Here is a 20,792-nt window from a genome sequence, read left to right as displayed (position 1 = left end):
GCAAAGTTATTGCTTTAGACAAAAGGAAATTGGAAATAAATCTATAATGCCTGAAAATCGTCAAAAGGGATGAATTGAAGAAAAAAAAACTTGAGCCCCGTCTAGGGAACTGATAAATAAGGTAATTTATGAAATTGCTTCTCTTTGCAGAGAATTGAAAATATATGACCATGTACAGTATTTAGCTCTGTGTTTGTTAAATAGTGATTAACTGGAATTAGGGCATCCAAAGGAACAAACAAGATTGATGGTACAGTGATACAGAGAAAAAATCATCAATATGTTATTCCTTGGTAAAAATACACTGTACATGTTGGATTTGCAAGTCATCAGACACCTCTTTGGTCATTTGTTTATTATCTGCGAATCCGGGTGGACTAAAAATAAAGGGATCATGTAGATCATCACTACCCAACTGGTATCTCATGGATTGTCATCTTAAACTATATCTATGAAGAACTGTCTTCAGGTGAATAGCTTATCGGCTTCATTCCTGTTAGGCTTGCTGAGTCCTCAGGGAGTTATGGTCCATAACTGAGCATTAAAGGCTGCTTAGCCCTGAAATCATCCATTGACAATGAGATCCTAGGAATCACGCTCTAGGGGATGGTAACTATAGAAATTAATTTGTTTTTTTAAATGGTAGTATTTCTAAAGACATACAATGTTTAGACTGTAAGCTCTACAGGATAGAGATCTCCTTTCCTAATGTGTTCATACTTACTGTACCCCAAAAAGCCTGTAGATTCACTGCACTTATTAAAGAAGCACACTTTTTGAAGCTCATCTTTTATTAAACTGAAAAGCATTAACTCAATCTGTTGGTGCTTAAGAAATAAAAATATACATACACATTATATATATATATATATATATATACACACATATGGTTTATTGACTAAAGCAGAAGTCTGCAGGAGTGGTGCAGCTCACATTATGTATTATGAAGGGCCCCAGGTTTTTCTTGCAAGAATGGATTAACTGGTCGCGCATAACGTATCATTCAATCAGTGATAGAGCTTTCCAGACATCTTATTATATAGTACATGGCCAGCTCAGCCCTTCTTACTGAAGAAGCTCACTGGCGCTTGATATTCATAAATTATATAGTTATGCGAGGGAGTTGAATCTGTAACTCTCCTTAGTAAATAAACCCCAAAGCATCCTTTTTTGGTCAACTGAAGCATTGATTATTATTACATTGTTGTGTAACTGATAAAACTTTGATATTTTATTCATACACTTTCCAGGTGTGATGGTTTTCAGATATCAAAGTAAAGCCTAAATGCACAATAAACACCTCATTAGTATTATAAGCATTGCTTATGATTTTGGCAGAATTTGACAGAACAGATGTCTAGAATACTTTTTTGTATATATATATATATATATATATATATATATATATATATATATATATATATATATATATACACATATATATTACGTATATATGCAGGTGAATTGCTTGCAATAAAAGTGTGTACAGATTGTTCTGATTAAAAAGGGCATCTGTGGATTACTTTATTCTTCATTTTTATATTGCATTTTTATCCAGCTTATATATATTTTTTTATTAAATGAGAACTATAATATACCAAGCTTAATTTTTTACATTGTAGCCATATTGTTGTCATGTATGCATACATAGAATTTCAAGTATTTCATTTACTATGCCTAATAAAATATTAAAAAAAAAACTTTAATATGCATTATGCTTTGGTGAGGCTGTCATTGAACGGTCCCTGTATGTAAATTGTAAGTTCTAAGAAACACACTAAAATTCAGATAATCTTGCTAGAAGCAGTTGTGAATACGGTAAGAAGTCAATCATCATATCCTTTAAGAGTGTTTCAACAAGCTCCATAAATACCAAATTAATATTTGTTACATTTTGTGTTTTTTTGGTTCATAAACACTTGAATAAATGGGGCTCTTTGTTAACTCCAACAAGTAATTATGAAGTGCAATTAAAAATTCAAATTATGTTAATAGGCCAGAGAAAAATGACTATAAGATTCAGTGCCAAATACTAGTTAAAATGGATCAAAATTAGACCGCGGGGTGTATTTTGTATTTCTCAATGTACTATTTAAATGCATCATAAAAACATAATTGTTAGAAACTATTAAAACTTACTTAAAAAACAATTGGATATTTTCGAGGAGAACAGTTTTTCTTTCCTGGTAGCAGGAAATCTAAATAAATGCAGCATGTTACAGGGTACGTTATATTTTTTCTGACTGGTGTAAATAGGAGGCATTGGGTACTTGTGTTCATGTGTTCCCAATGTTCCCTTTTAGCTGGGTTCGGAGTCACTGGCTCTCAAATAAAGGTGATGCTTAGAAGCCCTCGGAATGATGTAGGGGGGCAAGGAAGATTATTATTATTATTAATTAATTAAAAATAGGATTGGCTGCTTCTTTTAAGGATCATAAGATGCTGAGTCTGTTAAAGACTCTTTGGGGGTCATGCTGCTTTAATACATTGGGGTCTGAGTTGTGATATCGACAAATTAGTGATGTTTTGCATCGCATTTTGTTTTATAACCGAGACGGCATCGCTATTTCTGGTGAAGAAATGTAACACGTTTAGTTAGTTGATGCATTTGTCATTAACCTGCTAATTCTGTTGGGTTTTATTGTTATAACTTGCTGCAAGCGCAAATTTCCGTAATTGACGTTGGGCTCGTGACAGCATTATAAATCACCTTCATACTTCTTAATTGTTATGACTTGTAGGGGTGTGACACCAATATACATGCATCAGGCCCACGTTCTGTACAGTTGTGTCATCGCAAGCCGGATAATTAACTATTTCCGCTCTTCTCTGCAGCGTTCACTTCCAGCAACACACATTTAATGGAATACATGGCTTTTCATCCAAATCCCATGGTTTTCAAAGGATTCGATTATTTTCTTTTGCCAAATGAGAAGATTACTTGTTTTCATGTATGCAAAATGCTTGGCCATGTACAGTGTGTGAAGTTATGCCACATATTTGTAAGCACGTAAATGCGCAGATAAATTGAGCCTAATGTCCTTTAGATCAAACTTCTATAATGAACCAGAGGGATTGTAATTTTCTTTCTTCAGATGAGATTCCTCTGAACTTTCTCCTTTACCCCCTGATGTCATTCATTAAAGCTTAATATACCACCTTGTATCTCCAACTAGAAGGCATCCATTAATGAACTGGAAGAATAAAGGTTTCCCGTCAGATTAACAGTCACAGGGAATTGATTTCTGTCATCCGCAGTATTTTTGCAAACATTGCATGGTGTGAGAGTAAGCAGGTCACCTTTCATTTGTACCTTACATCCTTAAACATGATGGGACACAGCGTATATATTTCAGACAATTAAAAGACGGGATCGTGAGAGAGTCTTAAGACGCGTTTCGTTCCATTTGCAAATGATCATACCTCCAGCAAGATATAGTACACATTAAATACTCCTAGTTTAAAACAGCCTTTTACACTGTGTGGACAGGAAAAATACCATTTATTATTTTACAATAATGAGACAGCACTGTGAGTGAGTGGTCAGTACAAGGGGCAACCAGGAAGCCATCTGGAATACTAAATGCGGACATGAATATCAACCTTTTGACTGCAGGGGGTCGGGAAACGTTTTTCCCTCTGGGATGCCGGGGCTATTTTTATATTTTTGCTATAGTTAGATTTAGGAGGCAGACCCGTAATAAAAAAAAAAATACAGACTTCACATGTTAAATCAGCCCTTAATGGAGAAATAAAAAATGTGTATTTGGAAAAAAATATATATTATATCTATAACTTGTAGTCTACACTAGTCAAGGCTTCGTATAATTTTAATAAGCATTATATAATTTACTATAAAGATTTTCTTGTACAGGGCCGTTCTTAGCACCAGACATTCATGTAGCAGTGTGTTTTTCCTTGGGAGACAGGTCCCAAGACCGCTTCTCCGGTTCTCCAGGTCAAAAGCCGAATCCTCCGTGTTTGACACGCCCTACTCCTTGCCCATTTGCCCTCTAAATGGGGGTGTTTCCCGCTGACATTAGGGGGAATGCCCCCCCCCGACGTCAGCGGTAACTCCCGACACCAACGGGCCCACCCACCGTCGTCAGTGGGCAGTCCTGGCCGTGTCCTGCAAGGTAGCCGGAGTGAAGAAGTTCCCAGGTATGGGTACAATGCCCTAATGAGACCCAAATCCCTGAGTCCCTCCTTCCTTGCCTGATGTCCCTCTGTTCTAGGAGCTAGGAATGTTTGCTGAGTAACAATGCACCACAGCGTTGTACTAAACCTACAATGATGTGTATTGAAACAGCAAAGAATGGGTTTAGAAACTAAACACACAAATTATGAAAACTAAATGCTGTCTCAAATGGAAAAAAATGGAGTATCCTTATCTGGGTTGTCATTTGGCCAGGCCCTGTTGTGATGTGTTCACAGCGATTTAATAATCATTGTCAAGACATCAATGTGAGGTTTTCATTAAAGGGAAATAATGACCTTATTAGAATATTTGTTAACCCCTTAAGGACCGGGCTCATTTTTCGTTTTGTACCCTGTGGGACCGAGGCTGTTTTGACACTTTTGTGGTGCTTGTGTTCAGCTGTAATTTTCTCCTCACCCATTTAGTGTACCCACATAAGTTATATATTGTTTTTTTCAGGACAAGATGGGCTTTCTTCAGATACCATTATTTTGATCGTATCATCTTATTTACTATAAAAAAAAATAAAAAAACATGGTGAAAAGTTGAAAAAAAACACATTTTATGACTTTTATTTGAAAAATCTTTTACTCACCTAAAAAAGCAAGTAAAAAAACTAGCTAAATAGATTCTACTACTTGTCCTGAGTTTAGAAATACCCAATGTTTTTATGTTTTTTTGCTGTTTTTTGTAAGTTATAGGGCAATAAGTACAAGCAGCGTTTTATGATTTCCAAATCTTTTTTAACAAATCTGGTCAGTCTGCCTCCATCTCCTCTTTGGAACATCTTTGAAGCCGGTTAACTCAATTTAACCCATTCAAACCATATATTTTTGAAAACAAGACACCCCAGGGTATTCCAAATGCTGTTATTTTAACCCTTTCCATGCACCAATTATACAACTACACTTTGTCAAACTTTGTAATAGTAATTTTTTTTATTTTTTTTTCCACACAAATTGTACTTTAGTTATAGATATACAGGTGCTGGTATATGTCACTGTCAAACAACACCCCAATATGTGTTCAGCAACATCTCCTGAGTACAGAGATACCCCACATGCATGGGTTTGTCAGATTGTTTGGCTGGTAAAAGGCTACTTTTGGGGCATGCGTAATTCAGGTGGTCATTTGGTCATTGTGCCTCCCTCTCCTCTTTGGAATATCTTTGAAGCCGGTTAACTCAATTTAACCCATTCAAACCATATTTTTAAATGTTAGCACATTTTTTTAAATTTTTGTTTTCCATTTTTTATTTATTTTTTTTTTTTTTGAATATTTTACTAATCACATAGTGATTAGAAAGCTGGGCTCCATTGACTTGCATGGTTGAATGCAGTACCTGTATTCAACCAGCAAGTGGAGCCAGTTCTCTAGATGGTCTGGAGACCCTCTAGCGAACTTTTTCGTCTTTATTGTTTTATTTCCCGGGCCGCCGCCATCTTGCTTGATGGCGAAGATCACCGGCAGCGGCGGCTGTGACCGCTCTCCGGAGCGGTCACAGCCCACCCAGAGGTAAGTGTTTGGTGTCGCTGGATGCCTCCTGATCGAGGCATTCCAGCGACACCATTTAAGTTTAGGAGGCGATCGTTGATCGCCTCCTAAACGCTTTTAAAACGGGCGTCCGCCGCCATACAATGTATGGCGGCTGTTGACGCCCCGGGGAGGGGCCAGACATGGCCCCCGATGCCGATCTCGGCCTTGCTGAATGCCTCGACATCGAGGCATTGCAGCAAGGCCGTTTAAGCGAAGAAAGTGATCCTTGATCACTTTCTAAGCTTATTTAATTTTTTGACGGTTCAGGACCGTCAAAGGTCATTTAGTGACCTTCTTGTTATGACGGTCCTGAACCGGCAAAGGTCGCGAAGGGGTTAATTAAATGTTAATGAATAGATGCAAAGCATATGTGGCACTGGCAAGTAAATGCACAGTAGATGTTCTAGAAGTTATGCCACAATATGTAAATAGATGTGTTCATGGCTGGTCTGAGGATGACTAGGTGGATCTGACAATTTCTGACCAGCAGCTGCCTAGTGACATATGTACTGCCGCAGTGTCACTAGACACCGCAGGACCAGAACTGCTTTCACCCATTGTCCTAGATAACCAGGCTGTGCCTGGAAGTGTTCCTTTAGTAAGAATACTGGAATACAAGCATATATACCACAGCAAATTGTACACTTTGGTGTGCAGCATGTCTTGAAAATGTCATAACAATGTGTAATAATGTGAGAATGCATGGCAGCTTATCGGAAGGAGGGAGAAAGGGTATGAAGGCCAATTACATAGCAGGACCAGTAGCGTACATAGCGGGGGGGGGGGGGCGGTACGCTCCGGGTGCCGCTCATCATGCCGGCACCCCTCCAGAGATGGACACTAATGTCTGCTGCTAGAGGAACAGGCTCGGTTGGGGAGGTCATGGATCTCCCTCTAACCAGCTTAAAGACAATCAAGGGAGCGGGAAGTCTGTTAATGCAGATCTCTGATCCTGCCCCCTTGCGATGCGCGGGGCAACTGATGCTGTGCGTCGGGATTTGATGTCATATTAATATTGTTATTGATTTTTTTGTCTAATTTTGGTTTGTTACTTTTAATAAAAGTGGGTTTGTTTGTTTTTTAAAGGTGTGGGGGGGTCATTTTCGGTTTCAGTCAAGTGAATGCTGAATCTGGTTTCGGTTCAGAATTTTCATTTCGGTGCATCCTTACTATATACTAAGCCAGACATTGAAGTGGTAGGCCTACGCCACATCAATGTTTGGCTTAGTATATAGTGAGAGCGGTTATTCTGCATTATATTCAATGTGTGCCTTAGTATATAGTGATAGGTGTTATGCTGTACCCCGTCAATGTTTGCCTCAGTATATAGTGATAGGTGTTATGCTGTACCACCGTCAATGTTTGCCTCAGTATATAGTGATAGGTGTTATACTGTACCCCCATCAATGTATTTCTCAGTATATAGTGATAGGTGTTATGCTGTACCACCCTCAGTGCGTGCCTCAGTATATAGTGATACGTGTTATCCTTTACCACCGTCAATGTTTGCCTCAGTATATAATGATAGCAGTTATGCAATACCACCGTCAATGTCTGCCTCAGTATATAATGATAACAGTTATGCTGTACCCCCATCAATCTCCCCTGGCAATGTTTGCCTAACGATAGAAGCTATGCAGTTTTAAAGTGTGTGTGTGTGGGGGGGTGCCACATACAGAATCCGCCCCAGGTGCCAAATACTCTAGGTACGCCACTGAGCAGGACATACATTTTTCAGAAACACCATTGCTATCAGTATCTAAAGATGTTTATAACTATAGAGTGAATACCCTGGTAGAGTTCTGCATCTATCTACTACTTCTAAAGCATCCATTTGAAGTGTTAATAATCATGCTTGAATCAGCTAAGCGTCTGTCTCCAACTTTTTTCAACTATGTTGATTTAGCTTAGTTCTGGTAGACGGGAATTGTGCTACAAATATTTCATTATTATTATTTATTGATTTATGCAGCACCATTATATTCCGCAGCGCTGTACAATGGGCAAACAGGGCAAAACAAGTAGTGCATAACATAACAATTTGGAAGTACAAAAACAAAAGGAAATGAGCGCCCTGCTTTAATGCCTCCAAAAGCCTTTTAGTGCTTCCTGACAGTTAACTCTTACCAACAAGGTTGCAATTTAAATTTTAAAAAGTGTACGTATGTACGTTTATTTTATACCTATATGTCTTTTGGAAATACGATCTTTGTATATTTCAGGAAAAATAATATCTAATAAAATACAAGCAAGATTTTTTAATAACAAAAATAACAAGGTTTTGTTAGTGTCGTAACATAGCAGAAGAAGACATTTTTGTTTTGGATGACAAATTTCTTTATTAAAATCATTTCATATTTATTTTAACTGCTTGCTAAACGATACGCTGTTTCAAGTAAAAAAAATAAATAAAACTCTGTAACATCTTGAAAGCATTTTGCCAAATGCCTTTATTTCTTGATATTTTTTTTCAGTACCTAACTGAAATTATTTTAAAAAATGTCATTAACCACCAAATCTTCTAAGTTTTAAAAATACAAGTCTAAATATATCTGAAAAGATTTAGAATAGAAAGACAAAAGCTGCACGTTACTTAAACTATGACACGAGATAGATACGTGATAAAATACTGACTAAGGGTGAAATGTAATGGAAATTGTTCAAATATAACCCAAGGACACATTTCTTGTATACTCGTGTAAAGATGACTGACACCTCCCTGGGCGATTTGACGGCTTAAATATCCTTATTACACTTTGTGTATGTTTACATTCCTAGTTCCGGGCGTCCAAAGCAATTTCTCTGTGATTACTGTAGCATCTAAGGAACATGTGTAGCATACCATTTCTAGCCAGAAGTCAATGCAATCAGCGAAGACATCTGCAAGTCACCGTGGCAGGCACTGTCTAAAGCCTGCTTGATTGTTTGACTTGGTTTATTATTCTGCTCCCTGGGAGTCAAGCTGGTATCAGCCTAATACCATACAACTGCAAATATTTAAAGACGAGTTAGAAAATAACTAGTAGCCATCAGTAGAATGGCGTGCATGTGCAATATACACTCAAAATAAAGACGTGAATGCAAAGTTTACTGCTGATAATAAGTTATTATAAGTATACATGAGAACTCATCAGGCAGATCCCAGAAGGTTCAGAGGTAGTGCTGCTTCCCTGGATCACCTTCCTCTGCGTCAGGGGCAGGCGAGCAATGTTTTGCTGCGCCCACTCATTGGCCAATTCCCCTATCAATCCCAACCCAAAGATGGGCAAACTGTCTGTACAAGGACACCAGTGTCCGTGACAATGTTTGTGAAGGTCCATAGAACATCATTAAATTGTCCACAATAGATCCCAGTAAATGTTCACCATAAGAAATGTTGGTGCCTACCCCTGTCCCAACCCATGTAATGTTTTATGGGGCCACTCCTTGTCGTGACTAGGCCTGCACTTGTCATGGCTAGCCTCGCCCTTCATAGGGCTAGCCTTGCCCTTCATATGGCTAAACCACCCTTGTGTGCGACTTCTCCTGTCCCCTCATGATGCCTCTCCCCAGAAATGCTTAGGCGGGCCTATCCTGGGAGGTTTCCAGCTATGATTCTAATTAATTTATCAAAGGTTTTATCAAATCTTTCCCATGTTACAATTCGTTTTATTTGGAAAAAAGAAAGAAAAAGGTTGTGGTAAAGTTGTGAAAAATATAAAGTAGACGCTGAAGTGAGAGGTTCTTTGATCACTCTGTAAGAAGCATATGCAAAACTAGTGAAAAATGTCTAGAGCCAAAGCAAAAGTAGCTAGAAACCACTTACAACTCCGATTAAGCATATGTATCCCTCTCATGTCCTTTGAACATCATAAAGTAGCATTGCTCAAGTCAGACTTGACTAGAATTCATTTTAAGCCAGGAACAGCCTTTGTTTATTGGTATTGGCATAAAGGGCTCCCAGCAACACCTGATGCCCAGGCCAGATGTTTTGTGGTGGAACATTAATCCTGAGACACTTCAGTATCAAGGCTTTCTGTGATGAACCATTGCGCAAGAAACCCTAAAACCAACTGTAGGCTTGGAAAACTTGCCAATCAATTCACTATGTGACTGTTTTTAGTATCTACATTTTATTTCATATAGGAAACTATTTCTAATATTTGGAAAATCTTTGTACCTTATATCAGATATCCCTTGAAGTTTAGATTCCTTCTCAAATAGGGAGCTATTTAGTGTCTACTTTTATTAAAAGCTTAGCACAAGGGAGCTTGGTATATCAAAACATCTGCATTAATTTGTGTTTCTTTCCCCCACTGAATGCTGTTTAGATTGGTGTTATTTTAATCCTGTTTTTTTGTTTTATTTTGTTCATTTTGTTTTGGATTTTTCACATCCCCACATTTATTTAACCAGATGTTCTAATAGAGCTTTGGGGATTAATTCCACACTAACAGTTTTCAGGCCATCTAAATGCTCCTTAAGTGACAAGTTCTATAAACGAGAGCTAAGCAGGATAGTCTTCCCGTAACTGATTTTTTTTGGAAATCTTCACCGTATGCAGATAAACTGAGCGTGATTATCATTCATGTTTGCACGTTCTGTCTTGCTTCACTGCACATCTCGGGTATTAAGTAGAGAAAGCATAAATATGAAAATGAACAAACCGTGCAGATTAAAGTTTGAACATAAAAACTGTCCTTTCTGTCAATCAAAGTTATCAAAATGTCTTTTTTTTCATAATTAGGGACAGAAAGGGCAGGAAACTGTCTTTACTCACCGGATAAAGCTGCTATGTATTGAACTAGGTTAAATCTCTCCTAAAGAAATAGCCTTTGAATATGTAATAAATTCTCCTGGGATACTAGACGTACATAAAAGATAACATAAAATACATTTACTGAAATAACCTTATATTCTCCTCCAGAAGCTGTGAGCCGTCTTTTCTTTATGCTAACCTGTATTGATCTGCAAAAAAGTATCCATTTGTAAATGTTTTGTTTTGTAAAGCAATTGGAAACTGATTTATACACTTATTTCTTGTGATAATATATTAAATAAAGGGTAAGCAAATGTGTATCATAGGACATGCTCATAGTTTGTTACATTCTAACATGTGTTAATTAGTGTGTGTAAGTATGTTACTGTGTGTTTTGGAGGAGTTTGGGGCCATTTTTTGTTATGCCACTGGCTAAGCGTGATGGCACAGCCTCAGGGTAGGACTGACAAGGGGGCAAGAGCACAATGGTCCGCTGGGATGCTCTGATTTAAAAATGTTGGGCCACCTCCTGAGGTTTTTTGTGTACTACCTGCAATTCCACATGTATACATACGGTGTAACAAGGACTTAAGGCAGAACCTACTCATGCTAAGTTGATCTTCTACTGGATTGTATGAATCCTCTTTCTGTAAAAGTATTTTAGACAGGCCCGTATATTGGGGCGCATTGAGAGGCTGGATATGTATACCTCAGAGATTTCAAGCTCCAGCTACTCAGAGCCCTCCCTCGAGTGGCTTTGTGAGGGACGAGTTAGAGACAAGAAGGCCTAGCTTCATACATGGGTGGTGATGGCGACGCACATGGACACGGCTAGCTCCAAACACTTTAAATTTGTATGGGTGTGTGAGGGAAATAGGGTGGGGAACGGGCCCTCCCGCAACCAAGAGATTGAGCACTGTGACCTGGAGAACCGGAGAAGCCAGGTATGAATTTGGTTCCCAGGCTTAATACTGCCAGGACGGACATCTGTTATGCACGAGAAAACATGAAAAGCTATTTAAAGATCAGCCTCTCAGTAACAAGGAGACACTTGCATTCAGGGACACAACATCTTCTCAGTAGAAACGACAGGAAATATATATGTATATATAATTATCTAATTGAAAATAGATTTGTAAATACTACAGCATCATATAGGCAGTAATTGCAAATAGATTTGTAAATACTACAGCATCATATAGGCAGTGATTTTCTTTATTAACGGACGTCATTTTTAGGTATAACTAATTCCAAAGTTATGAAGTATACATTTCACTGTGTGTTAACGAAAGCAACAGGCCAATGGCACTAGCATTGCATTACAAATCAAAATCATAATAATTTCTTATCTTACTACTGGAATAAATAAGTTAATACTGTTGAGTAAAAAAAATACTATAAAAAGGCAACGAATTGTATTTCTTTTTAACGATAATATTGTAAAAGATAGATTTTTGCCTAGTTTGCAAACATGGCTTTTTCCACAACTAAAATGTCATCTACAAACAGATGAATATGGCTCTAACATGCTGACTAAGAATACAAACACTGAGGAAGATGCCTTCTAATGATTTTGTTTGGAAAAGGAATATACCAGCTCAATATACCAGCTTTTGACAATTCTTTTAGGTAAAAGACAATCATACCCAGAAAGCCAGTAAAATTACACACACATATATATATATATATATATATGTGTATGTATAATATATATATATACATATATATACTGTATCTATCTATCTATCTATCTATCTATCTATCTATCTATATATATATATGTGTGTGTGTGTGTATTATGTATATAATGCTGCATTCTGGCTGAGTGCTGCAAGTTTAAGAGCTTGGCGTGTGGCTATGCATATCAAGTCGGCTGTCTCATTAATGTCATTTAGTGCCCACTGGCCTGAAAGTTCTCTTCTTCCCAAATCTGACTTTCTTTTAGTTAAAAAACAAGTCTATATAGCTGCTCAATACTAGAGTAATGCAAATGTACCCAAAACTATTCGGACCATGTTTTTGTTTTGTTTTTGGTCCATTTATTTTCGGACAACAAATTTTATTTCCTGCCCTTTCGGTTGGGATTTACTCTCTCGTGCGCTTTCACACTCTCTCACAGTCTCATTCACATTCTCTCACACTCTTATTCATGGTTCTTATTCACGCTCTCTTTGTATGTCTCCCTTCTCCGCTGACCACTTCTGTGTCCCTGTCTCGATACGGCACAGCTTTGTTTTTTCTCTTGCATCTTGTTCGTATGTCTTCTTTCTTCTGTCTTCTTTCTTTTTTCTTTGTCCGCTGCTCCAAAGTGTCCCAGTGAACTTCCACAAAAGGGGCAGAATGGGGGAGAGGCTGTCTCACTCACAGAGCAGTTTAATATGCATTTTCTATAATAAGGGGTGTGAAGGACATCACACTGTCCCTTTAACAGAGGAACTGCATGATTAGCCTTGCATGTAGCCTTACATATTCATATGCGCCATACTAAAATAATACAATCTTACATCCATCCTACAATAGTCTTTTGAATCCAGCCTTCAATGAGGGATAATAGAAACTGAAGGGGAAATTTGAATGGAAATTTTGCATTCGGTGAAAGTATCTGCTGGAAAAACGTGATTCTCATCCAATTAAAACACAGGTTTCAGTGCTATACTCAGTTATGATTTATCTTAGGTGTTTTTCAATTCTTCTTTACCTGCGTGCTTTTTCCCCACTACAAAAAATCTTACACACTCCTGCATTAATTGTGTATGAAATCCATTTATATTTAAAACAACAAGCTTTTTGTGGCATAATCTTTTGTTTATTTGGTTGGATTCTAAAGTAAATCACGTAAGATACACCTTTGATGGATTTTACAGTGATCAAATATTAATAAGTTGTTGAGTGACTTGACAAATACATACATTTAATTCTTCAAGACAGAGTAAGCCAAAAGAAATAAAAATGCTTTATAGATATCACATTTCTTTCCCCCCCCCCAAAAAAACCCTCAGTGTTTCATGTTGATGCAATGCATATCGAAAGGGAATTAAAAATAGATAGAAACAACTTGAATTTTACTGAAACATTAGGTAAAAGTTTCTTTAGTTAATAGGCTCGTAAATGAGAAATGATCTCATCCATATTCATGACAATTTGTTTTCTAGATCCCTGCTGTAAAAAAAATATAATTATACCCATCTCTAATAAGTTTGGTACCTTGAGCTGCAGGTGCTAACACGTTGTATGTTTATTACCATATTTTAAGCCCTTTAAAAAGATTACATTAATTCCTACGGTAGTTTAAAACCCCAATGTATCTTGAGTTTGGAGTGGATAGTAATCACCAGAGTATGGTTGATTTTGCAGTATACCTGCCATGTTACACTAAGCAGATATCGATTTAACATATCCCTTTCATTTTCTAAAAATATTCTGCCTTATTTTTCTTGTTGTCATGTGAGGATACATTAATCTTTTGCGTTGCAATGTCCTAAAAACAATGTCTAAGATTTTTCCTGCATTTTAGTATTTTTTCAATCCTTTTAAACATCACAAACATATTTTATATTCTTTTTAGTTATAGTTATGATAGAAGATTTGTAAAAGTTACAATATGCATTGTTTTTGATACAGAGGTCATGTCCATATAATATGAATTATTGCCATGGATCTATGGCTCATTTTTTGTGCTCACACACATTTACACATACACAAGTATACTTAACACTTAAACATTCATGCTCACACATACTTACACATACATCTACACTCTCAGTCTAACATACATAGATAATTACATACATATTCCCTTCCTTAGCCTCTCGCTCATCATTCACTCCCTCACCTCACCTGCAGCTTTATCTCTAGCTGCTTGCATATGAGCGGGCAGCCTCAGTTTTACTGCTCTTCTCCTGTCTCCATGGGCCGGTCCAAAACTGTTCACAAAGGGCTGGTCTGACCTGGACTGGCCTAGTCCGGGTAGGATCGGCCCTTCATGAACCAGTTTGGGCTGGCCTGGGTGGGAATTTTGGGCTGGCCCCAGGGGCAATAGCCCCCTGCCCCCTGAGCCAGCCCACCCTTACACACAACCCTCTATTAACAGAGAAGTCCTTAAGCCTGGTCTTCTTACACAGTGATGATACTTACAACTTTTTGACATGACAGGGGTTAGTGACTATTACCGAGGTATTCACTCATTGCTGTTGAATATCTGTGTAATAGTTGTCCAACAGCTCCCAACTTGCTGTTATTTTATCTATCCTACAAGTAGCTATTGTTGTACCACTACCACACATAAAAGATACACTTCTTAAAGGTTAACTGATTGAATGCCTCAACAATGCTCACCTCTTAGAGATCTCTGACATGCATCAGATGTACTGTCTAATGCAAATTGGTTCTGTCATTAACAATGTCATCTTAACATGGTATAATGTACAGGAGCTATTCATTATGAACCAACTAGAATAGTTCAGTGAATAATGAAACAGCAAGGAATAATAACTTCACCTATATCTTGTGACTGCTTATATAGAGGTTGAGAAGTTAAATGTATATGGCAGAGTACATTTTATAATAGAAGCTTTCTATAATGGCCTTCCTATGGTGGTTGAATGGCTAGTTAAGAAACCAAAGGCATGTATTAACTGAACTGTTTAGCTAGAAAAACATTACATCTAGAAGAGATAACTAGGTAACATGATAGGCTATCCTAGAATTAGTTCTTTACAATACATATTTATATTTGGAAGAATTCCAAAGTCATCTGACTGATTTAACTGAGTACGATGTAACCTTGTACGCAGGGATTTTAGTTGAAGGAGAAACGTGCTATGATTGATTGTCAAAAAATGAGTTTTCATATTCATATTCTCCCAACAAATTTGAGGTTTAGTGAATAAACCCCTAGTAGATTGCAGCTACATGGAAAATACAGTGCATACGGTGTCCAAACTCAGCTGAGAATGGACAAAATAGCTTGTCCTACAGTGAGACCTTATTTGGGAAAGTCTTAATTTTTGGCCAATTTATGCCATTGCAGAGGAAAAATCTCCATCAGTATATCAGTCTAATCCAGCCCACAAGGGCAGTCCAGAACCGCTAAGTGGGAAAACTACAAAACAATTCTTGCAGCACTGCAAATAATTAATGATAAATTCATCTCTTTAATTTGTGGTTTGAATTCAAAGTAACTAACTATATATTTTTATATTTTCAGAAAGTATTACCATTTCAATTGATCCTTGAGAATAAGTTAGCGGTTACCACTCATTCACATGGACTGTATGAAACTTAAAAGCCATTTCAAAATGTATAAAGGCCACTTAAAAGAAAAGCCTGAATTTGGAATTAGTTTCGTATGAACATCAAGAAGGTTCAGAACTTCCAGTTCTTCAAAAAGAATTTACTTGATCCCTTTCCTCTATGAAGTAGATGGTGTACCACTTTAGTGGCACACTGCATAAAAGTATTCTGAGTGAAAGCGTAGAATAGTCATGGACTTCATAACTCGGGTCCAAGTTTTTATGGATTCTAGTGAAGTCAAATGAGACACATGCATCCTTTACAATTACCCTTCATAACTTGCAGGCTTGCAAAAAAAAATCTTTTCACAGAGACAGCGAAAATGTTTTCCTTATATATATCCTGTGCCCATGTGAAGAGGTTCGACAGAAGGTAAACCTCGAGGATCAGAATTTAATATCATTCACAATGAAAACTGTATCTATTAAAAAACGGTTAAAACAACACCACTCATTAACCCCTTCATGACAAAGGCTGATTTAACTTTTTGTACCCTTCGTGACAAAGGCCGTTTTAAAATTTCTGCGCTGCTCGTGTTTAGCTGTCATTTTCTTCTTTCCCGTTTACTGAACCCACACATGTTAGATATTGTTTTTTTCAGGACAAGAAGTTATGGGCAATAAGTACAGGTAGCGTTTTGCTATTTCAAAGCCATTTTTTCCAAATCTGGTAATTATTCCCCCCATGTGCCATTTCGGGTATCTTTGAAGCCGGCCAATGCAATTTACCCCATCAAATCATATATTTTTTCAAACTAGACACCCCAGGGTATTTCAGATGCTATTATTTTAACTCTTTCCATGCACCATATCTACCATCAGTCTTTGTCAAACTTTGTGGTATGGATGCCTTTTTTTTGCATTTGTTTTTTCACACACATTTTACTTCAGGTATGAATAAACAGGTTCTGGTATATATCACTATCATAAAACACCCCAATATGTGTTCAGCAACATCTCCTGAGTACAGCGATACCTCACATGAATGAGTTTGCCTGGCTGTTTGGGGGCAAAAGGGTCATATTTGGGACATGCGCATTTTTCAGTGTTGAACTTTGGCATTTGGGGATCCACTGCCCATGCCCGATTTGGTACATCTTTGAGCCGGGCCATTTCAGTATGCCCAATAAAGCCATATATTTTTGAAAACTAGACACCCCACGGTATTTCAAATGCTAGTATTTTAACTCTTTCCATGCACCATATCTACCACCAGTCTTTGTCAAACTTTGTGGTAGTCATTTTTTTGCATTTGTTTTGTCACACACATTTTACTTCAGGTATGAATTAAAAGGTTCTTCTATATGTCACTATCATAAAACACCCCACTATGTGTTCAGCAACATCTCCTGAGTACAGCGATACCTCACATGAATGATTTTGCCTGGCTGTTTGGGGGCAAAAGGGCCACATTTGGGACATGCACATTTTTCAGTGTTGAACTTTGGCATTTGGGGATCCACTGCCCATGCCCGATTTGGTACATCTTTGAGCCGGGCCATTTCAATGTGCCCAATAAAACCATATATTTTTGAAAACTAGACACCCCAGGGTATTTCAAATGCTAGTATTTTAACTCTTTGCATGCACACATTTTACCACCAGCATTTTTTCAAAGTTTGCAGTAGTATTTTTTTGTGTGTATTTTCCCCCACACACCTACTTTATGTATGAATTTATAGCTCCTGGTATATGCCGCTGTCACACAACACCCCAAAATGTGTTCAGCAACATCTCCTGACTACAGTGATACCCCACATGCATGGGTTTGTCATTTTTGGGGGGAACTAAAAGGCCACATTTGGTACGTGTGCATTTTTCTAATTGGAAATTAGATGTGTGGCCATCCTTCCCTCTGTGTTAATTGGGACATTGTTGAACCCGGCCAATTTAATTTACCCCGCTCTCCGAAGCAGTCACAGCCCGTCCTGGGGTAAGTTTTTGGTGTCGCTGAATGCCTCCTGATCGGGGCATTCCAGCGACACCATTTAAGTTTAGGAGGTGATCGTTGATCGCCTCCTAAACGCTTTTAAAACGGGTGTCCGCTGCCATACAATGTATGGCGGATGTTGACGCCCCCCGGGGAGGGGCCAGACATGGCCCCTGGTGCTGATCATGGCGTTGCTGAATGCCTCGAGGTCGAGGCATTACAGCAACGCCGTTTGGGTGCAGAAAGCGAACGTAGATCGCTTTCTGCACCCGTTTAAATACATGACGGTCCTGGCATGTCAATTGTCACCAACCTGATTTTAGTACATGACGTGCCAGAACCGGCAATTGTCATTAAGGGGTTAAAATAACAATAATGCTTTAATTTTGCATACACGTCCCAATATATTAATATATTCCCTCTTTATGTGTTATTGTTGCTGAGTGGTCACAGTGGAATATACAAAAAAAAAAATAATATATATATATATATATATATTCAAAAATAAATACATCAAAGATGTTTAGCTTTTTTATATGTAGCTCCATGTATATATATTTTTAAAGTACAAATAAAATGGCAACAACTTCGTACAAGTTATGTGTTTTATCTTTTTATTAATTTGGCATCCATGCCTTGACAAAAAAGAAGTTCTTTTAATATATTTTTATGTGTTATCACTTGACAGTTACATCTGCTAAACACAGACGGCAGGTCAAAGATTATCTAGCGCAGCGAGCTGTACCTTGTAATAACAAGATGTTATATTATGCAAAAGTATATGCTGTATGTAAGAAAATACAAACCTACAAAAGCCAAAAAAAAAGAAATGAACAACACCTTCAACAGATCTTTGATTAGTGCAAACAAAAGGGAATGTATACTTAACGCAGCAGCTACATATAAAATGTTACAGAATGTATAGAAGTAGATTATATAACGCTCTATTGCATAGTCCCTCAAATATAAAAGGCTTATGGTCAATATAATGCAATTGCTGCAGCACCGAATTGGTGGGGGCCAACACAGACCCCAGTCAAAAAATATTGATAGTGATAAAAGCTTTTAAATATCTCTGATAAGAAAAATAGATCATTGGAATGCGTATATTATTTTCAATCTTGTAAATGCTTTAATATTTTAGCTTTTGTTAAAAGTTCCTATCCCCACCCAGCGCTGACAACTTTCTTCTTTACAGTTTCTCAGCAATTTTTACTTTCGCAATAATATTTGTTTTTCATATTAAAAAAAAAAAAACTTTATTAAATATTAAAACTTTTTCTCATGCACCTCTGCATAACTAATTCCTCACATGAGCTTGTAGTTGGACTAAAAGGAACATTTTGTCTCTGATGCCAAAGGCAAAGAAAAAACATCAAACCGGCAACCTTTGGTTTGTATCAATATAAACAACTTAAGTAATATTCAGAAAAGGCTATTGCCTTTGACAGCTAATATGAAAAATACTTAATGTACATATATTATATAACGGAAATGCTTCAAACTTCCAAAATGTGTGTAAAACCCATACTTATATTGTCATAATTTTGTAATACCAGTTCTATTATGTTTAATGCAATAGACATGATGGTAACTTGTCAAACTCTGCAGCCAATACCAATTATGATTTAATTTTTTATGCTGGTTTATCTAACTTAGAGGTTGCCAAGTCTATATACACCAAGTCTCTATACTTTATTTATTAAAGCAATTTGGCCACCTGGATGTCTTTCATTAGTATGGATGGAAGCCACAGGATATTCATCAATGCTGTGTCTGCATGCACTCCTGTTTTCCCAGCAACCATATAATAAAAGGCCTGCGGCAAGGAGATGGCTATGAAACAGTTTTATCATCCCCGCCAAACAAGATTCAAGACATGTTTCTGTATAAAGATGCTGGGTGCCATATATTATGAAGCACAGAGACGGACATTGAGCATCCTTCAACTTGTGCCATCTGGTATCAATTCCACATACTTAAAACAGACTGTCAAAAACACTATTTGCCCTGAAATAGATGTAGCAGGAGATCACAGAGCTAAATCACAACAAACCCTCGCACATCTATAGGACATCATTGTCAATCAAAATAGCTGTAGTCTCTGTGGGTGGAAGATGAAGCAATAGTGACTGAATATAGGAATTACAACAGGATACCCATAAGCCATCAGTTCGAAAATATATATATCGTAGTCTATCATGCTGCTTTATTTGGAGTGGCTGTATTTTTTAGAGAAGATTAATTTTTTTTTATACGTTTTAGATTTATACGGCCTTTACCGAAATACAATTACAGAGCAGATCAATCATAGATTGAAATGCAAAGCTCATTGTTTCTTAAAGCAATTGGTTGATAGGCTAATATGCCCTCTATGCATTAATTTGCGTTATCTTTCCTGAAATGTAAGAAACAAGATGAGTTTAACACTAATAAAATGTTAAAACAAAAACATATCTCTCAAAATGTATGTGCAGTGTTGAGGAAACACACCTAAGATGGGATGGACTGAAGATATAAACAAGTATAGATATTCTCTTTAATAATTTGCATTGTCCTAATGTAAATGTGTACTGCAAAATTCTGGTAAAAACGGAATTAAATGTATACACAAACATACAAAAAAAATCATGCCAAATGAATCGTATAACCTTGTAACGTTAGTAAAATATATGGGTTTAAAAGTGCAAGAAAAACACAATGCATCTCAAATATTTTTGTATTTCTTAGATAAAAGTCAATAGATTAATTTAAATTTCAGAAATTTCAAGCATTACTTGAGAACCCTCAAGGCTCAAGAAACAAATTGTAATTGTTTATTATTCAAGTTAGGCATTACATAGTAGATTATATACCTGTAAATAAAGTAACATTTAACTACAATGTAAATATGTCGTTTGCCGTAAATATCTGGACTCTTGTGCTTTGTTGGGACCCAACGGGACTAAAGCTCAATGCATTTTCTGTTTGGCAACTTTGAATAGAGTGAATTAATGAATGAGATTTTTTTGGGGGTATTATGCTAGTCTTTCCCGAAATATTTAATTTATTTCTTTTTCCTCTGTTCTGATATAAAATGATACACCATAAAGGAAATTA

General features: G+C 37.1%; 1 protein-coding gene across 9 annotated transcripts in view; it reads right to left on the bottom strand.

Moving 5' to 3' along the window:
• The window catches only part of LOC149285889 (teneurin-2-like), a 771,075-nt gene that overhangs the window by 329,736 nt on the left and 420,547 nt on the right, over positions 1-20,792 (bottom strand). Inside the window, exon 5 of one of the 9 annotated variants that reach the window (XM_089494755.1) lies at positions 12,694-12,733. The exons of the other annotated variants lie outside the window; for them this stretch is intronic. Coding sequence (XP_089350881.1) covers positions 12,694-12,733 — 40 coding nt within the window. The remainder of the gene's footprint in view (positions 1-12,693; positions 12,734-20,792) is intronic. 9 annotated transcript variants of the gene reach the window in all.

The sequence above is a fragment of the Sceloporus occidentalis genome, unplaced genomic scaffold (assembly GCF_023333645.1).
Source record: "Sceloporus occidentalis isolate IW3139 unplaced genomic scaffold, rSceOcc1.0.p SCAF_75, whole genome shotgun sequence".
In the NCBI taxonomy this organism is placed as follows: Eukaryota; Metazoa; Chordata; class Lepidosauria; order Squamata; family Phrynosomatidae; genus Sceloporus; species Sceloporus occidentalis.
The sequence above is the reverse complement of the archived record's forward strand: the minus strand, read 5'-3'. Positions and strand labels throughout refer to the sequence as shown.